The 18,807-nt window shown below is 31.6% G+C and overlaps 1 protein-coding gene across 1 annotated transcript in view; it reads left to right on the forward strand.

Annotated features, from left to right (window-relative positions):
* The window catches only part of LOC129976001 (protein dissatisfaction-like), a 120,184-nt gene extending 102,416 nt beyond the window's left edge, over positions 1 to 17,768 (forward strand). The window contains exons 6-8 of the mRNA XM_056089327.1: positions 14,345 to 14,585; positions 16,132 to 16,385; positions 17,526 to 17,768. Coding sequence (XP_055945302.1) covers positions 14,345 to 14,585; positions 16,132 to 16,382 — 492 coding nt within the window. The 3' untranslated portion in view covers positions 16,383 to 16,385; positions 17,526 to 17,768. The remainder of the gene's footprint in view (positions 1 to 14,344; positions 14,586 to 16,131; positions 16,386 to 17,525) is intronic.
* The last annotated feature ends 1,039 nt before the right edge of the window (positions 17,769 to 18,807 follow it).

Genomic DNA, 18,807 nt, shown 5'->3' on the forward strand with positions numbered 1-18,807 from the left:
ATGTTTAGATGATGTATAAAAAATATAACTGCAATAAGCAAGGTACAAAATGAAAAGAAACAATTAAATACAAATGAATAAATAATTTCTATGGTAAAGTCCAAAATCTTTTAAAATTGTTAAAGATTATTCTATTATTCTTAAAATAAATTAAATCCCATTTTGAGCTCATTAAGTGATGATGAAATTCTGAAAACATCATTTGTATTATTTATACTGGTTCTGCCAGTTACTGGTGTTATTTTACCTCAATAGCCATCACTTGTATTCACACCTAATGTCAGAAAGGTATTATTCTCATTACACGAGCAACTTGTATTATTTTACATCACTAGCTGTCACTTGTATTCACACCTAATGTCAGAAAGGTATTATTCTCATTACACGAGCAACTTGTATTATTTTGCAACACTGGCCGTCACTTGTATTCACACCTAATGTTAGAAAGGTATTATTCTCATTACACGAGCAACTTGTATTATTTTACATCACTAGCTGTCACTTGTATTATTCTCATTACACCGGCAATCTGCTTTTGCCAGCAGCCCATCTATTTATTTTCATTTGAAACATGCAAATCGTGCTTCATAACCGCCTAACAAGAGCTCTAAGTTAACACGAAGCCCTCCATCACTTCCAAATTACTGCGTTAAATACGCGGCATAGAAACTTTTCGCCAAGAACAACTCAGCCGGGACTTCTTAAAGGTCTACACCCTAAAATTAATCTCGCCTTAAACTGCATCCATTCCAGCCACCATCAAGTTCCTCTAAGAGGGGCGGGGCCGACGAGCGCTTTCATCGCCCAATTAACGGCCAACTCTTGTCCCTGCAACAAGCTACAACTAATTAAAGTTCAGCCCTTGCCAGAATTTTTCTGGATTCCAGTCACGACGAAGCTTCATTCATTTTTAGGGAAGTATGAACCTTCTTCAACCCCCTCTCTTGGGGAAGAAGACGATTTGAATATGAAGTGGGAGAATCTCCCCTCTCCACCCTTAAGGGCTCATTGGTATTCATACCTCGTGGTTTTAATACTTGGAATTCGCTGTGGAGGTGTTCTTGCAGATCATGGTTTACAGAGGCTGACAGCTTGTAGCAGGATGTTTTTAGCTGGCAAAAGCGAGATTTTTGTATGAAAATAGAATTTTTAAGGCAGCTCATTTTTATATCCTGGGTCTAAGAAAGCAAAATAAACAAAGACTAGGTAATCTGAACAGGAAAAGGAGTATTTTTGACCATATTTTGAGGATGTTAAGAGAAATCTAAAATTTATGTACACACAATGGTCAAAATTTAAGTATCTTAGTTTAATGTCTAAATGTAAAACCAGTGATGGTAAAATTTCAATCAGTAAATGCATTTCAGAACATAGAGAATAGAATTTAAAAAGACGTATTCAAAAGAATAGAAGCAAATATTGAGTAATACATTAATAATTGCTGGATTTTCTTATCTAAGTTTCTTTTTAATCTTATCTTAATGCATTAAATAAATAGATATCTTGTTGCTTTTATATCGCTTATTATCTAGTTCCCTAACTTATAACTCCTTAGTAATGTACGATCCTCTTTCAGCAACCAAATGATTCGTTGATTTAATTTAAATTAAATGCAACTATATTGGTTATACAGTAGAGTCTCGATTACTTGAATTCTGCTTAATCGAGTCATAAGAAAAAATTCCTTTTTAAAACTTTCCTCTTCTCCTTACACTTCATTACCAATAATCCTAAAGTGATTTATTTCTTATCCTAAAGGTTAAACTTAATTAGTGATGTAGATGATCTTTCTTTCAATTTAATATTGTACAGAGGTCAAATGCACACATAAAGGTCAAATATATAGAGTGATTATCGGAATTCCAATCTTTGTTGAGACTGGTACAAACACTTTCTCTTTCTGAAATCCTTACTAAAAAAGGTATTGCTGAGCGGATGAAAGCAGATAAGCAGTAAAAAAAAAAAAAAATACTGATGGCATGATTGTAGTTATGGTTAAATATCACAAACAATAGAGCAGTGTTGTATTAATCAGTAAAAGTGTGTTAATAAGAAGAAAATTACTCATTCTGAAGGTCTCAGTTTGATTTTTTAAAAAACTATTGAATACATCGAGAATAAAGAGATTACACCTACAATTCAAATAGCATTAAGAAAATTATGTGATACAGTTAAAAAGAAACGTTTAGTAACATCTAATATTTCTTTGCTGGGGTTTTTTTTTTTTTTTCCTTTTTTTTTAACAGCAAAAAAATATCATGGACTTTTTTTAATGAACAATTTTATCCCATAATGTACGCTGACATACTAAAAACATTATTATTGTACAAAATAAGAACTTTAAGTACACCATAAAACTCAATAAATTATGTATAAATTTATATTTCATGTCTTTAATTAGTGACCATTTATGTTAATCCCATTTAACTTTTTCCCTTTATTCGAGGTGAAACTGGGTTCGAATCACAGCGACTACTATATTTGATTTCAATTAAATCTCTTATGCATAATTTGATGTCCACGGTTCCTCCAATAAAATATTTTTAAGCATGAAATTATAATAGACATTATAGTCATTTTACTTTAACAGTCTTGTAGCGATTCAGTTCACCTAATAGAATCAAGTCCCATGATATAGCTTCATTAAAAACACAACTCTATAATTTCCATCTTCTAATCTTTAGCGATATTGTAATTTCATTTTCCCGTTCCTCATACAAATTGTGCAGTGAAGTTGTGTTCTTGATATATTTCTCGAAAAAGATGGTGGAGAGAATAGAAAATCGGTGATAATACATATGAAAGTCATGATGAAATAAAAATTGACATAATCTGTAGTCTGATTAAAATTAGAGGACATGGTTTTTATTTTTCTCTTATAAGGAATGTAAAGAAAAGTATTGTTTCCGAGATCTCTCTCAAACAGAAGGGAGGAATTAATCATTGATAGCATATCTGATATCATGAGCTTTCAAGCGAAATATGCAAAATCGAATCAGTGATCGGCTCTGGGGAGCTGACTCTTTGGCTTTGAGAATTATTTTAAATATACAAATTATGAGGTCATATTATTGAATAAATAAATTTTTAAACTTTTATTCGTTAATTATAAACATTCCTTTTAAAATGCATCTATTCTTAATTTGAAAATGCTTTTAAGATGGTATATTATATATATTTAATTTTTATTTATGAGTACAAAATTTTTAAAAACACAAAACTTTATTTTACAGATCAGATGAATTAAACATTTGGCACATCATTTTCATTTATCTGCTTTATAAATACGACGGTCCTTAATTATAATAAAAGAAATGCGTGTGTTGGCGCTCTTAAGAATAAACTGTTAAATCTAGAGCAACCAAATAGGGCGCAAATATATATTCTGAAAGAAGAGAATTTACATGCAAATTTTCCTAAATCACTCAGCTTTATTTGCAAAAGTGTGGGACTCTCTTTTTATTTAAAATGTTAATGTTTTGGGAATATTAATTAAACAGGATTCGTAGGATCTAGGGTCTACAAAAAATTTAAAACACTAGTTTATAAAAATATTTATTGACTCAAATTACATAAAATATAATTCTTTGCTTCAATTAAATCATTTTTCCTACTACGTGTATATGTCTAATACTAACGGATTAGAAATTAACCTTTGCACCCCGGTTAGACCGAATTCCCTGCACATATAAACCGTGTTCGCTTTAAATAATACAGGATTATTGAATTAATGTTATAAATATTTTTAAAGATAACAGAAAACATTTTATTGCATTTATTTTTCTAGAAAATATATCACTTTTTTCTTTATTTTATACAAACTTGTGCTGAAAATAATAGTTTTTTTTTAGGTTTATTTTGTAGTGAAAGTAAATTTAATTTTTTCGTTTGAACTTTAGCAAATATGACTCGTTTTTCTCATGGCCGTGTTAACGTGCTTGTGTTGGTTAAATTTTTTATTTTATATGAGCTGCATTGTTAGAAAATAGGTCTAAAATATTTTTTTGAAAAACTAATAAAAAATTTTTAAAAATCAATGTCAGCAGAATTAATTAATTAATTATTAATTACAACGCCAGCAAAATTATTATTAAATTTTAAAATGATGCAAAAATTAATTCTGTAATGCTTTTTAAAGTTATTGCATAACAACGCGAAAATTTTGCTTAATTTTTACTTAATTAAAAAAAATTTTAAGAAATATCCGAGGTACACATATATATTCTCACCTTCTAAAAATCTCTCAAGTTTGAAAATTCTAGATAAAACAATCTAGCTTGTAAAAAAAATGCAAAAACATATTTCTTTATTTTTAGATGATATAGTATTTAAAAGTAGAAAATTATTTTTCTATCGGTAACCTGGAATCAAAGCATAAAATGGTGAAAAGGATACAATCAGGAAATTAAACCATACTGAATATCACAAGAAAGAAGACATTACTAAGTTAACAAGACATTGCTACGAAAGACAGTTACTAAAAATAAATATTATGAATGAGGTTAACTTTTTTGAATATTTTAATCAGCGTCTTATAATTTTACGATTTTTGTTTTATTTTCCATATTTTTGGTTAAAAACATTATTTTCTCCTCTTTGATGCGCTAGAGAAAGCATGTTTTTAAACTGAATTTTATTAACAATTATTTATAATTAATTTGTTGTCATACCATTGTATGTGCTTCTCATTTCCTATTACAAATGCGATAATTATTATAAGCATGAAGTTGAAAAAAAAATGACTTTCTGTTATTCTTTTTTATTTCAATCTTGTTTCTGCATTCTGGAGTCATTCCGTATGACTTTCCCCATACGAACGCCTTCTCACGCCTCATTCACATGCGCTCGTGCGCTTTGAAAATTGCTGTTCCAAACGATTTCTTCTCTTCAGTTCTTTGTTTCCGTCAGAAATGTAAATGCAGACGATTTTGCTCGCATAGTATTTAGCTTATCGCTGGCAACGCGAGAGGGAGAGGGATTTCATGATTATTATGATTTTCTATCCACCCCCTCAACCCCAAAACCTGCTGAATTCTTCCCAAAAAGGTAATTGAATAGAAAGCGTTGAATATATTAGCTTTGAGGGAATTACCTTCTGACGTGAGAGGAATATGCCTTGTATCTCCGCAAGAAAAATGTGCGGTACTGAGAAAAGCAGAGATGAACGGTGTTCTGGGGTTAACAATATGATGTAGTCGAGAATTTTTATTAAAATAATCGCTTTAGGGGCGAATAAATGTGAAATAACTTGCAGACTGTGGTTTGATTTGGCTTATTATTGACTAACGATTTGGATTACGTCGTTCAAAAAATGCAATCAATCTTAAATTCTTTCTTAATAATGTATTAGGAAATTAACAGTTGTTGTGATTTAAATTTTAACTAAAATAACATGCTTTAGATACGCTTACAAATTGTGGTTTGATTTAGCTTATTATTGATAGAAATATGGATTATGTCGTTTAAAACAAACAAAATGCAATATCGTCTTAACATATTCTTTCATAATAATGTTTTAGGAGTTAATAATTATTGCGATTTCGATTTTTGCTAAAATAACGTACTTGAGAAAAGAAGTAAAGTAAAATAATTTATAGATTTATTTACGAAATGTGGTTTGATTTGGCTTATTAATGACTGACGATATCGAATATTTCATCCAAAAATACCAAAATGTGATCCATCTTAACAGATTCTTTCATAATAATGCCTTGTGAAGATAATAATTGTTGTGATTTAGTTTTTCGCTAAATAATTTGAGAAATGAAGAAATGCAAAATAATTTACAGATGAAATGCGGTTTGATTTGTCTTATGGATTGGACAGACGATATGGATTGTCGTTTAAAAAACCAAAACGCAATTCCGTCTTAACAGATTCTTTCATAGTAATGTGTTATAGAGATAATATTTGTTGTGATCGAAATTTTTACTAAAATAATGTGCTTGAGAAATGAAGAAATGTAAAATAATTTATAGGCACTGTTTGATTTGGCTTGTTAATGATTGATGATATGGATATTGCATTCAAAAATGGTATATACAGTTGCATTTTTCATCTCAAACGCTTCTTGCAGAATAAGGTGTTAGAGATGTCGGTGTGAGTAAATTTGAAAAGGCATATTGTCTCGTCGATTTGACCTGGCTATCGAATTTGGGCCAAATGATAGTTTGGAAAGTGTGAGACCTCGAAGCTTGATGATGCCTTGATTCTAGAGATACAGGGATATTTTCAGAGAATTCAATGTCTCTTCTCACTAAATTCTGAAAGGTAACGATTGTAAAAAGTTGTATTCCTAAAGTGACCGAGCTATCGAACATGGTGAACTCTAATAAGCTCTCCGATATCACGATCATTTTTATACCTACTTGACGATCATTTTTTAGAGTAGTCGCTTCAGACGATTAGCTGGCTTGTCAGAAATATTGATTATATTTGTTTTCAAATAAATTTTTTAGATATAACTTCATGTTCATGAATCCGCCACACTGTCCGACATTAAATCCGCATTATTTTAATAGTTGTAGTTAAGTACTGCTTATGGTGTACATGGACCTTTCGAATAGAACTCGTCCCATAATACTATTAAAAAAATGTAAATATCCGGCGAACTAATACTAATGGCTCCGATTCCCTGGCCATCTCAGTCACATGACAACGTAATTTACATATATTATCTAAATTTCCTGCATTGTTTATTGAAGTCACTTTTTTTTATTCTACCTCTAGAATGCGTAATATGTCACAAAATTAAAACGGTACTGCGCATTCGAGTCACTGGAGTCAATTCTTGCATATCAGCATATGCAAGAATCGACTCCAGTGGCAAAATATTTATACCGCATTTTTATACTGAGAATGAGGGCTTAAAATTGCAAATAAACGTTGCTGATTTGCTTACTTGATAACATTTGAATATTAAGGAGAAATAATTATACCTTTATCTACAATTAAAGAGCACCATTCCACAAGACACTTACATCATTCAACCACGTGACAGAAATGTTACATTCGCCACTGATATGCTTCAAAATGTAGATGTAATATTTACTAAAACTCTCAGTTTAATACAGCAACTCCCGATTGACGCATTGTCTGTACTATAAACACGTATATGATACTATGCTGCAATATCCAATCCGAAATTACTAGCGGCTCCATATCATTAATTGTATGGTCCCTTATCATTGGTTGATTACAGGCTTAACACTTTAAAGAAACCTGAACAAAATAAAATAAGGTAATAAAATATTAATAAGAAGAAAATATTTAATAAATATATATATTTAAAATATATTTAATAAAATATTAAACAAAGTAAGTTTATCATTGACAAATTTTTATTTTGATATAGACTATTACTCTTACAAAAAGTAGAATAAACTATTAACTGACTAAAAGCCTTCAAATTATTAATTTCATTAAGATTTTCTCAGTTATGAGGCTATTTGAAAGAAAATTCCTCAAAAAAATAGAGCTTGTTCGGGAGGCGAAACATTAAACTTTATTTATTCGTATTCCATGTTAAATATTAACCATTTAACTGCCGAATTTATTTTTTAAAGTGCTTCAAATCCCCTTTTTTAAAGTCAATCAATGACGCCTAAACACTTCGTACGCAATACAAATGGTTTCATAGTAAATTTTACGGAAAATCATAATAAAGCAAGTAAGATTTCATTTTTATTAGATAAAGAATTGCGCGTCGTTAGCTCCAAGATGAAGATTTGTATTAACGTGTATACACGACGAACGCACTTAACTGGTTAAATTAGCTACCTTCGATTCAACATTTAATCATTTCATCACAGGACATGGGTGCCTTATTTCCCCAGGTACGGTTTATTTTTTCGCGATTGTTGCTCTTATAAAAGCAAGGGTGATCCAAATAAATACATTACTATCTGCCCTATAACAAAATTCTTTCATTTCACCAAGACAAGTGCAAAAAATTTATCGGCCTAATGTCAAAAATCGGTCAAAATAAAAGATCCAAGACACGAATTATGAAGGTTGCGAAGTTTCTACAGGGACAAAATCATGATGTCATCATTGAATGACTTTAAATGCCTTCACTAATCATTAAGACACATTCTAGAATTTTTCAATACGCATGATTCATATTAAATTTCCTTTTTCTTACCCTTTTCTTATATGCTAGATTCTTCTTTATATCAAAAGTTATTTGTTTAAGGTAGGTGATTATGTTGGAAAGTCGGTTTTTTGAGAAAACTAGGATTTTTTTAGTTTAATATTCTTAATGCTTTAACAGATTTCTTTATAAAACGGTTTGAATTTTGTTTCTAAATCTATTTTTTTTTTGAAGTCTCATTTATTTTTATATTTGCATTTATGTATATTTTAATGACATTTTACATCTTTAGATGCTATTTTCTCAAATATCTAATATAAACGAATTTTTTTTACAAAAAACTTGCACAAATCAAAATCCAATACATATTTTTGTTCAAATTTGATATAATAATTTCTCAATATGTTCTGCCGTTTTAAAACTAGAGAATAAGTAATATATACACTTAGAAATGTTTATAGTTGTTTTAGTGCTTTACAATGCCAAAAAATTGATTAAAATGTGTAGTTTACTATTCGAATCCAAATATTTAAAGAATGGAAAAGAAAAGCAGCTCAATTTTTTTATCAGAAACTAGATAATATATTCCGTAAGTTATCTGTAAAATTTTAAACAAATCAGTCAATAAACTTCTAAACTAGAAGATTATTCCTCTTTTTAACCAAAAAAGGACCTTTTCCCGTTTTTTAAAAAACTTTTGGCACTTAACTGATATATTGTTGTTTCATAAATGTGTTCTCAATCTTTCTTTTTTTTAATTCGAAAATAAAATTATTTTCGAGCGTTTTGCAAAATATTCATCCCGAACATATTCACATACCTTAACTATAAATCGTATCATGTTGGTCCCCTACCTAGGGTTTGATAATAATAAAAATTTTATTCCATGGTTTGAAACATTATAATTTAATTCATTAAATTTCTTATATTAAATCATGCATATCAACCTCTCCAGCATTTACTTCACTCTCAAAAAAAAAAACTAAAAGACTATTAATTGACCAACAATTTTCATAAACAACTTCCAAACATAGAGTCCCAGTGGGCAAGATTGCCTCTAACTTCACAAATGAAATCATCGCTATCAAAGAAGCTTTGACAACGTGCCTTGAGCAGACAACATAGATTCCGTCAGATGGGATCGTGATCTTCTCAGATTGCAAATACGAGACTATTCAGGGCGGAAAGACAGGGCTTTCCCAGAATATTAATGTTCTTCTGTTCTCCATTGTGGCAACGACGAAGACATGCACCTTGCAATGGATCCCAGGCTACGTGGGCATTGAGGGAAACAAGCAGGCCGACACTCTTGCCAAGGGGGCCAGAGCAGTGGATCCTACATCTCTATCTACTACGGCTCTGGTTGCTAATGCCGTGGCAAGACAGAGGCTCTGTACCAATCGCAAGAAATTCTCCCTAACAAATGTAAATTACAAAAGATACATCACAACCACAATTTCAAGACTCAGAACAAGACAGCTGAGGGGCATGCCCGATGGCTCCAGACTCTATAGAGAATGCGTGCACTGTCCAGACGTGAAGCTGGATCAGGAGCATATTTTTTAGCTGCCGTTCTATTACTTCAACCCTCTTCAAAATTGGCATTGACTGCACCAAGGATATTCTTCATTCCGATAAAGCTGAAGATGTGACCAGAGCTGTTCTGCATGCTTTTGGCATCTAATTGTCCACCTCTCTCCCTTTCTCCCCTTATTTTTATTTCACTTGCCATACGACAATAACAATTCTCAAATTTTTTTAATTATATTGAAATTTACCTCATGGTAAATATTTCAAGCAATCTAAATAAAATTATTCACATCAATCAGGAGGTAAATATTTCAAATTAATTGTGTAACCATTTCAAAGAAAACTTCACATAAGACTTCACAAGTTTTTAAACCTCCACGAAAGGAATTTCAATTTATGAAATCTCTTTTTGATGAGAAATAAAATCAATTATTGGCAGTTGGTTTTATAATAAAATATTATTTTTATAAAAACTAGAAGATTTCTAACTCGCCATCCGTCCCCATATTTTTGATTGTATTGATATTTAACTGGTGGTAAAATTAAATATTTCAAAGAAATCTTCACAGAAATAAGTATTTTTAGACTTCTATGAATGCAATTTCAATTTCTCGTATTTCTTTTATACTGAATAAAATAAATAAATGATCACCAGCTTTTAATTTTATAATGAAACATTTTTATAAAAGAATAAGAATCTTCATAACCATGATTGTATTGATATTTATCCGGAAACAATGTAAAATATTTCGGAAAAATTTCACAAAAAGTAAAATAAACAAGCTTTTAATACTATATGAATAGAATTTTAATTTATCAACCTCTTTTATATTAAAAAATGTAAATCAATCATCGCCAGCTTTTGATTTTTATAATAAACCATTATTCTTTCCAAAATTAGAAATTACTTTCATATACATTAGATGCAGCATATACAAGGCAAATTTTTCATAAAAACGCCATCTTCGGAATTAAATTAAGCTTTATTTATATGTTACACTTCTAATTCTCCAAAGAAAAATTTGACGCAATCTTGTAGAAGGGATTTTCCACTTCCAAATTGTGACTAGAAGAAACAAACTGCAAATACTTCCAATAACGATGTTTTTTTTTTTTTTTTTTTTTCGCGTCTCCCAACCCAAATTGCTTCCAGCCGAACGAGCGAGAACGCTAATCTTACTCAAATGTTGTACAATTAACTCAGATCAGGAGGCTTAGCTAAAAAACACTGCAGAACTGAAATTGGAATGAGAGGTGAACCGTAGGGAAAAAGGGAGGGAAAAAAATAAAATGAAATGAGAGCGTCGAAAAACTAATCCACTGAAAACAGTTGCGATCACTAAAAAACGCAGAATTCCTTAATCCTTCGTATGTTTTTCGAGTGGAAAGTAAAAAAGTGCTTTTTTTTCCCTTCCTCCTTCAATCTTACTTTTTTTTTTAAGTCTCGTCTATGGGTGAGGGTTTTCGTTTCATTTTTTTTTTCCCTCCTCTAAATATAAAATGGCGTTGAACTTGTCGTTTTTCTGTCTTTCTTATATTAAAAAATTTCGCTCAGTTTTTTTTTCAATGTAAGTAAAAAGACAATGTTTTTGGAGTGTTAATTAATTTCTTTGTAGCATGAAAAAAAGCTACGATTTTCACTCGAGCGAAAATGATGTTGAAAGTTGGGAGTCTATCAATATTGCAAGCTGCAGTTGTAGGCATTTTTTTAAGCGTCTTTTAAAATGTGTGAAATTTCTAGGTAAAGTAAATACGCTTTTAAATAACATTATTTTTTTGGTATTCAGTTTTCTTGCTTTTGATATGCTAGGGTAAGACGTTGATTTTAATTGGGGAAGGACAGTGCATGTTTCTTTCGGTATTAGAAGTAAAAAATTTATTTGCAATATAGGTCTGATAATGAGCAATCGAGCATAATTTTTTTTAAGAATAATAATGGCGTATTAATAAAAAAAACTGAAGGCCTATTTAGCGTAAGCAACCTTTTCATTCTCGAATACATGTACAAAGAGTTTAGTTTGTTTTGAACAAAAAATATATAGAAATAATCCTTAAATATCCAAGGAACATTGAAAAAAATACATTGTTGGTTCGGTATTATTGGATGAACGAATTCTCATATTTATCTCAAAAAGATGTTAAACCGCAACATAATGCTTCGCAATCAATACCCCAAATTTATGCGGAAAAAAGTATTGCCGAATAGCATTAACGCATGCACAAATCTTACGAATTTTTGCTATTCTTTATATAAAAAAAAGTTAAATCACAACGCAATGCTGTTCAATCAATATCCCAAAATTATGGAGAAAAAAATGTTGCTGAATAGCAATAACGGATACGCAAATCTTAAGAATTTTTGTTATTCTTCATGGGAAAAAAATGTTAAATCACAACGCAATGCTGTTCAATCAATATCCCAAAATTATGGAGAAAAAAATGTTGCTGAATAGCAATAACGGATACGCAAATCTTAAGAATTTTTGTTATTCTTCATGGGAAAAAAATGTTAAATCACAACGCAATGCTGTTCAATCAATGTCCCAGGTTTACTGAAAAAAAATAATGTTAATAAATGCACACTCTCTATGAATCGTTGAAACGTTTCCCAAAATAATGTTAAACCGCAACACTCTTCAATTCAATCAATATCCCAAGACCATAGGAAGACCGTGTTGTTGAACAACATTAAGGAGTGCACGAATCTTTTTGAATTTTTGTAGTTATTTTTAAGAAAGAAAACAAATGTTAAACTGCAACTTAGTGCTGTCCAATCAATATCCCAGGATCAAGTACAAATCGTTGCTGAACAGCATAATCGAATGCACGAATTTTATAGTTGTTTCAAACTCAGTGATATTCAATCCTTATTCCGTTGGAAGGGAAGAGTTGTGGAACAACAGTATTGTTTACAAAAACCATTATAATTGTTTTTTTTTTAATTTTTAAGCAACTATATAGCGATGTACCATTCATATCATAGAAAAAAATACTGTTGAATAACTTTAACAGGTACTTACATATTTATAGTTGTTTCCAAACAAATTTAAGTCGCAATACAGTGCTGTTCAATCGAATTCCAAAACACATGGAAAAAATATTGTCTGGAAATAATATTTAGGAATTCATGAACCACCATGATTCATTCTTTTCAAGTAAATTTTAAGCCCCAACATAATGTCATTTAACTCACATTAATAATGACTATGGAAAATATTTGTTCTTAATATCAAAAAATATGTTATACGAAAGCAACAAATGCTATGATAGTAAATCATATAGGTATATCCGCTGAAATAAGTACAAATGGGTGTCCCTTCGTATACGGAATAATACAAGAGTTCAAAATAATTTTAAAAATTATGAAATCTCTAATGAATAAAGATATAAACATGTCATTTGCTAGGAAAGAATAGAAATCAAATAGGAATTCTTTTCCAGGAAATCAGAAGGTTTTGACAGAAAGCTTTACGATATGAAATATCTAATAATTCGCCTCCTGAGGGATTGAATAAAACAATGATCAAAATAATATCTCTTAATTCCTACATTCATCCTCCATTTAGTAACTCAACTGCCAAACGGGGAATGGCATTTCATCATAGCTTTAAGCAGTGTGACGAAATGCGATTCTTCATCTTTTACGTGATATGGTTTTATATGATCTATAATCAAAGTTATAAAAATTAGGGATTCCACATCAGACGCTAAAGTGCTAATTGGAGGAAGAACGTGATAAAAACTTTTGGGCCCTCACTCTGGCCATTGTCTTGTCCAGTCCACAAGGAGCTGAACCATTAAACACTTCAAATTATAACTCTGCTTCAATAAATTCTGGTTTCTAGTTAAATTTATTTATATTAATATGTTGAGCGCGTTCAACGTGCATACATGTCAATCCAAATCTTCATTTTAGAGTGGCCGATGTGTGATGTTTTATCTAACAAAATAAAATTTTATTCGCATTGTTATGTTTTTTTTTTTTTTTTTTTTTTTTTTTTTTGCAAAATTAACTATCTAACCATCCATTTGCATTTCCTTTGATGGGCATATGCGCCATCGCTTGACTTTAAAAAGAGGGAGGGAGGGGGGGATTGAGGGATTTTAAAAAATAAATTCAGCAAATAACATTTAAAACCATGTTCTGAAGCATCTCGAGGGCCTACTTCGGAAAATATTCTGTAATTTTAAACTACAGTCAAATGACAAGCTCTCATCATCAGAGCTGGCGCTCCTCTTACAACTTCTATATAGCAATAGCGAGGAGCTTTCCATCTTCCATATCAAATTTAAAATATATCTGATCCATAAATCCGGCGATTTTCTGTAAAATCGGTTATCTAGTCCATGGCCGCTCATTTGAAACAAAATAAAACCAGCTTAATTTCCATAATTTCTATGTAAATCCCATCTTTTTGCACCCATTGTAATTGTAAATTTCCCCAAAATTCTAATTTGTCTTATTCTTAGTTAATCTTTTGTCGAAAATTAATACAATTAATCGTTTTTGTGGCAGTATTTTCGTGACATGTTATGATACCATGAAAGACTAACATTCTCCTTCTATATCGAATGATGCTGTGTGAATGCTGGCATTCACCTAGAATATCGACGTTTGTCAATTATCGTTTTTTTAAGGTAACATCGTGATGGCATAATTATCTGATGCATTATCAGATTATTATTATTCTCACAAATTGTAATAGCTATTTCATCTTTCAGGTTATCCTTCTGGAGGAATCGTGGAAGGACTTGTACTTGCTGAATCTATCACAGTGGTCGGTGACACTGGACATCCTGGGGACTTTGCCCCGGCCACCCCTCGCCCTAACCAGGGCGTCCGCCCAGGAACCCCACCTGGTGGACATGCACTACGTCCAGGAGGTCATGCGGAGGTTTCGCCAGCTCTCGCCAGATGCCACGGAGTGCAGCTGCCTGAAGGCTATTGTCCTCTTCAGACCTGGTTGGTGTTTCTCCTCTTATTTATGTGAATTTCTCAAATACAGATTTTTTTATTATTAAATACCTTAAAAATGATTATCTTACCCTGATTATTTCGCCTCTTATTTATGCGAATTTTCCAAACACCAAATTTTACTTTATTAAATGACCAAGAAACGATTATTTTGCTTTGAGCTGCATGTTGTTTATTATGACACTTGCTATGGACAAGCCCGCTGTTACGAAGACAGCGATTTAAGCCAGTGGGGAAACGTGTCTTTTTTTTTTTTTTTAGTACCGCCAATTAGGGCCAAGAGTACGACTTAGCTATTCACGCATCACATTCGCTTGCACAACCCCTTTTTACAGGGGGGCACATTCACACATCTCATAGATAGAACAACGGAAGAACTCCCATGCCAAACCGGGACTCGAACCCAGGACGCCCAGATCACGGGGAAGACGCGCTACCCCTATGCCAGGACGCCGGCTTTGAGCTACTTTATTGGAAGAATCATGTCATTGCAATGTTTTCTCATGTGTTAAAGACATTGACTTGATTCTTTATATTCAAGTCAGTTTTACTCATGGCTTTTCATTTTTTTGTCATACCATATCACACTACTAATTTATTCATAAGCTAATTTAACTGTCTAACCCAGTTTGCCCAGTACGAACATAATCATTACTATGTGACTATGACTGCCCATTGTGTCAACTACCATATCACATGAAATCCCCTGAAAATATAAGAATTTTACTTCATAACGTTTATATATTCTATTTGGATGAAAATTTCAGCTAATAATGTTATTACGCAGACAAAAGGAATTAATACAGACCCATCATGCTTTACATTATAGCATAGCATAAGTAGATATAAACCTAAGATATTATCCCCAATGCACTTTTCTATGCATTTATTTATTAAAAATTATATGGAAATATTTTATCCAGGTGCGAATTTTATTTCAGTTTCATTTTTAAGATCTTATTACAAGGTTTCCATTTGAAAGCAATGAGCCTGGATTAAAACAATTATTCGTTAGGCATCGTCAGCAAGGTTTACCTTTACATTTAAAACTTACTATAGCATTTGTAATTATTATCGCAATAATGACTCCAATTTAATTCTTTTAGATGTTGCAACTAGTTTTAAGCGTAGCATTGTAAGAAATTATATCTTTTTATATTAAAAAAAATCTCTAAATTTTAAGATTAAAAATTATAAATGTTGTAAGTGCCAACTGAAAATATAAACAGACAATGTTGTAAATGGTAATTACCCCTAAGATATGAAATATTTTAAGAATTTTCTGTTGTTTCACATCCTTGAAGTTGCAGAGATTTCGGACTTGTATGACGTACATCCAATGGAGATTTTATACATTTTCTATTATTTCACACCCTTGTGTTATATCCATTGTAGAAACCATGGGGCTTGTTTGGTGAATGAAAATTTTACACATTTTCACCTTTGCAGAGACTGCGGGCTTGTGTGGCTTGCACACTTTTAAGATTATATAACTTTTCGGTTGTTTCACATGATTGTATTTTCTCCATTGCAGAGACCGTGGGCTTGTGTGACGTGCACCCAGTGGAGATGCTGCAAGACCAGGCGCAGTGCATCTTGGGCGACTACGTGCGCCACAAATATCCAAGGCAACCGACGCGGTTCGGCCGCCTCTTGTTGCTCATCCCCTGCCTAAGGGCCGTCAGCTCTCAGGCCGTCGAGAAGCTCTTCTTTAAGGATACCATTGGAGACATCCCCATTGAGAGGCTCATAGGAGACATGTACCATATGGAGAGACTCGAATAAGAGGTCAGTTTAAAATTTTAATTGGGGTCCCAATGGAGTAAATTCGAGATTTCAGTTACATAACATAATGGTTAATCAGGGCCATTAGAAAAAATTTTAGAATTCTGGCCCAGAGCACTCCATCATAATCTTAATTTGACATACCTTCAGAATTCAAAAGAGGAATTTAAGTGCCTATGAACTAAAGAAAATACTAATCTGTGCGCCAATTTTTATCTTTCTAGTTCTTTACATTTTGCTCGGGCAGCCAGATAGACTTACTGTGAATGGGTTTCGGTCAAAATTTGATAGAAATTTATAAATTCAGTGCAATAACACAATCATTTGTCTATATCCACATGATATGAATTATAGTGTTCACAGACAGACATTGCACTTTTGCAATTTATGTCGGTGCAAAATATGGAAATTCATCAGAATTTCGAGATTGCATCTTTCTGATGGTTTCAGCACTTTGTGTACGAGAAAGTAAAAAGTGATTAAATAATTACATTGATTGTGGTTGGAAACTTTGTCAAGTTTTTAATCTTCCATAGAGAATATACAATAAAATAGTGTTTTTTATAGATCTCTTTTAAATATGAAGGAATTGTGATAGCAGGTAAGTGGACTTTGTGACATATTTAAGGATCATGGACCTTCATATGAAATGAAGACTGATGAAATGTAGAGTGACTGTGATTCAGAGAATCATTAAAAAATTTCCCCGTTTGAAAATGCATAGAGAAAAAGTGTTTTAAAGATTTCTTTTCTTATAAAAAGCAGGGGGGGGCGCAGATATCCATTAATGGCGTATTTAAAAGTCATGACTTTCATATAAAATAAAAATTGGTGAAGTCCATTTATTAGTAATAGATGAGAGTGTTCTATCAGGATTTCCCTCATGTAGAATAGTCAGTGAAGAAGTATCCTTGAGATTTCTCCTGATATCGGGACAGACGGCGACTGAGGACATATCTAGGGGTCATAAAGTTCCATATAAAATAAATTTTGGTGAAATCGGACCAATGGCTGGGCCTGGGGGACTGGTTCTCTGGTTTAGTCAATTGTTTTAAAGATATAAATATTAAAAAATTTTAATTCATAAAGTATTTTAAATATTTAAAATTTTCTCTTTTTTAACTCTGAAATTTTTATTTCCAGGTTGACTCATTGTAGTTATCCAAAGACTCATCGGGTTGTGAATACTGTTGTTCTAATTACTCCCATCATACGCTGCCGATACTTTATCCAGAAGAAAAAAACTGATACGGACTTTTCTCCTACATGATAGAAGGAAAAAAATTCCTCAGAAAATGTTGTTCTTTTTTCTGTTATTCCGGACAAAGCCTAAATGTATTGAAAATCGTAAATACTTTTTAAATAAATGTACAGTGTTCTGTGTTATTTAATTCAAAAATTTCTGCTGGTATTCAATGAACAGAATAACACCACATATCTGCCAATGTCCTTTAACATCACATTAACTTGAGGACAGCGACAAATATTGCCACAATCTTGGTATCTAGGTATAATAAAGTCATTATGCACTGCACATAAGATCGGTTATAGCACCACTTGATGGCAAACTACCTTGAAAACAGTATGAGATATGGGGATTGGGAATCAATTACAAAATTGTAAAGCATCTTCGACTTAGTACAAAAACCACCTTGAACACAATAATGTTTGGAAAAAATGAGCATTTGTTTGATGCGCAAACATATGCATGTAAAATGCGCATTTGTTTGATAACGATTTTCAGCACTCTTATGGCAGAAAAGTGTTAAAAACAAAACAATTAGAAGTCAGCAGATACTTTTATTTTCTGTATTCAAAATTCTCTCTGTCAGCAATAACGCATGCCTAGAATTTTTTACAAAAGATGATCTTTTCTCCTGTTACCTCGAAATGCTACGATACAAGTTTGGAAAATCGTGTTCAAATAAATGAAAATTTCATATGTTTTATTCTTACCATTATTGTTCTTGATGTGTATTTTCGTACTAAACCAAAGATCTCTACAATTTTATAAATGATTTTTCCCCCATATCTTTTACCTTTTTCAAAATAGGAATGCTAAATCCATTGTTTGCCACCAGATGGCGATGAAATTTATCTTACCGTATAACGGATGGACTTATTACTATAGTTAGACACCAATAGTGGGGCAATAGTTATCGCCGCTCTCGCATCAATGTGGTGTTGAATAATCGTCGTGGACAACTCATATATTTTATATACAAATCCACCAAAATAATCTGATATTACTCATATTTAATGTTCTGATATTTTTTGTTATTTTTAAAAGTTTTAAATTAATCTGTTAGTATTTCACACTTCATGTATTTATTATTATATTATATTATATTATATTATATTATATTATATTATATTATATTATATTATATTATTATTCAACGATTCTTTAAGATTTTCTTAAGAC

Source organism: Argiope bruennichi, chromosome 7, assembly GCF_947563725.1.
Source record: "Argiope bruennichi chromosome 7, qqArgBrue1.1, whole genome shotgun sequence".
Lineage (NCBI taxonomy): Eukaryota > Metazoa > Arthropoda > Arachnida > Araneae > Araneidae > Argiope > Argiope bruennichi.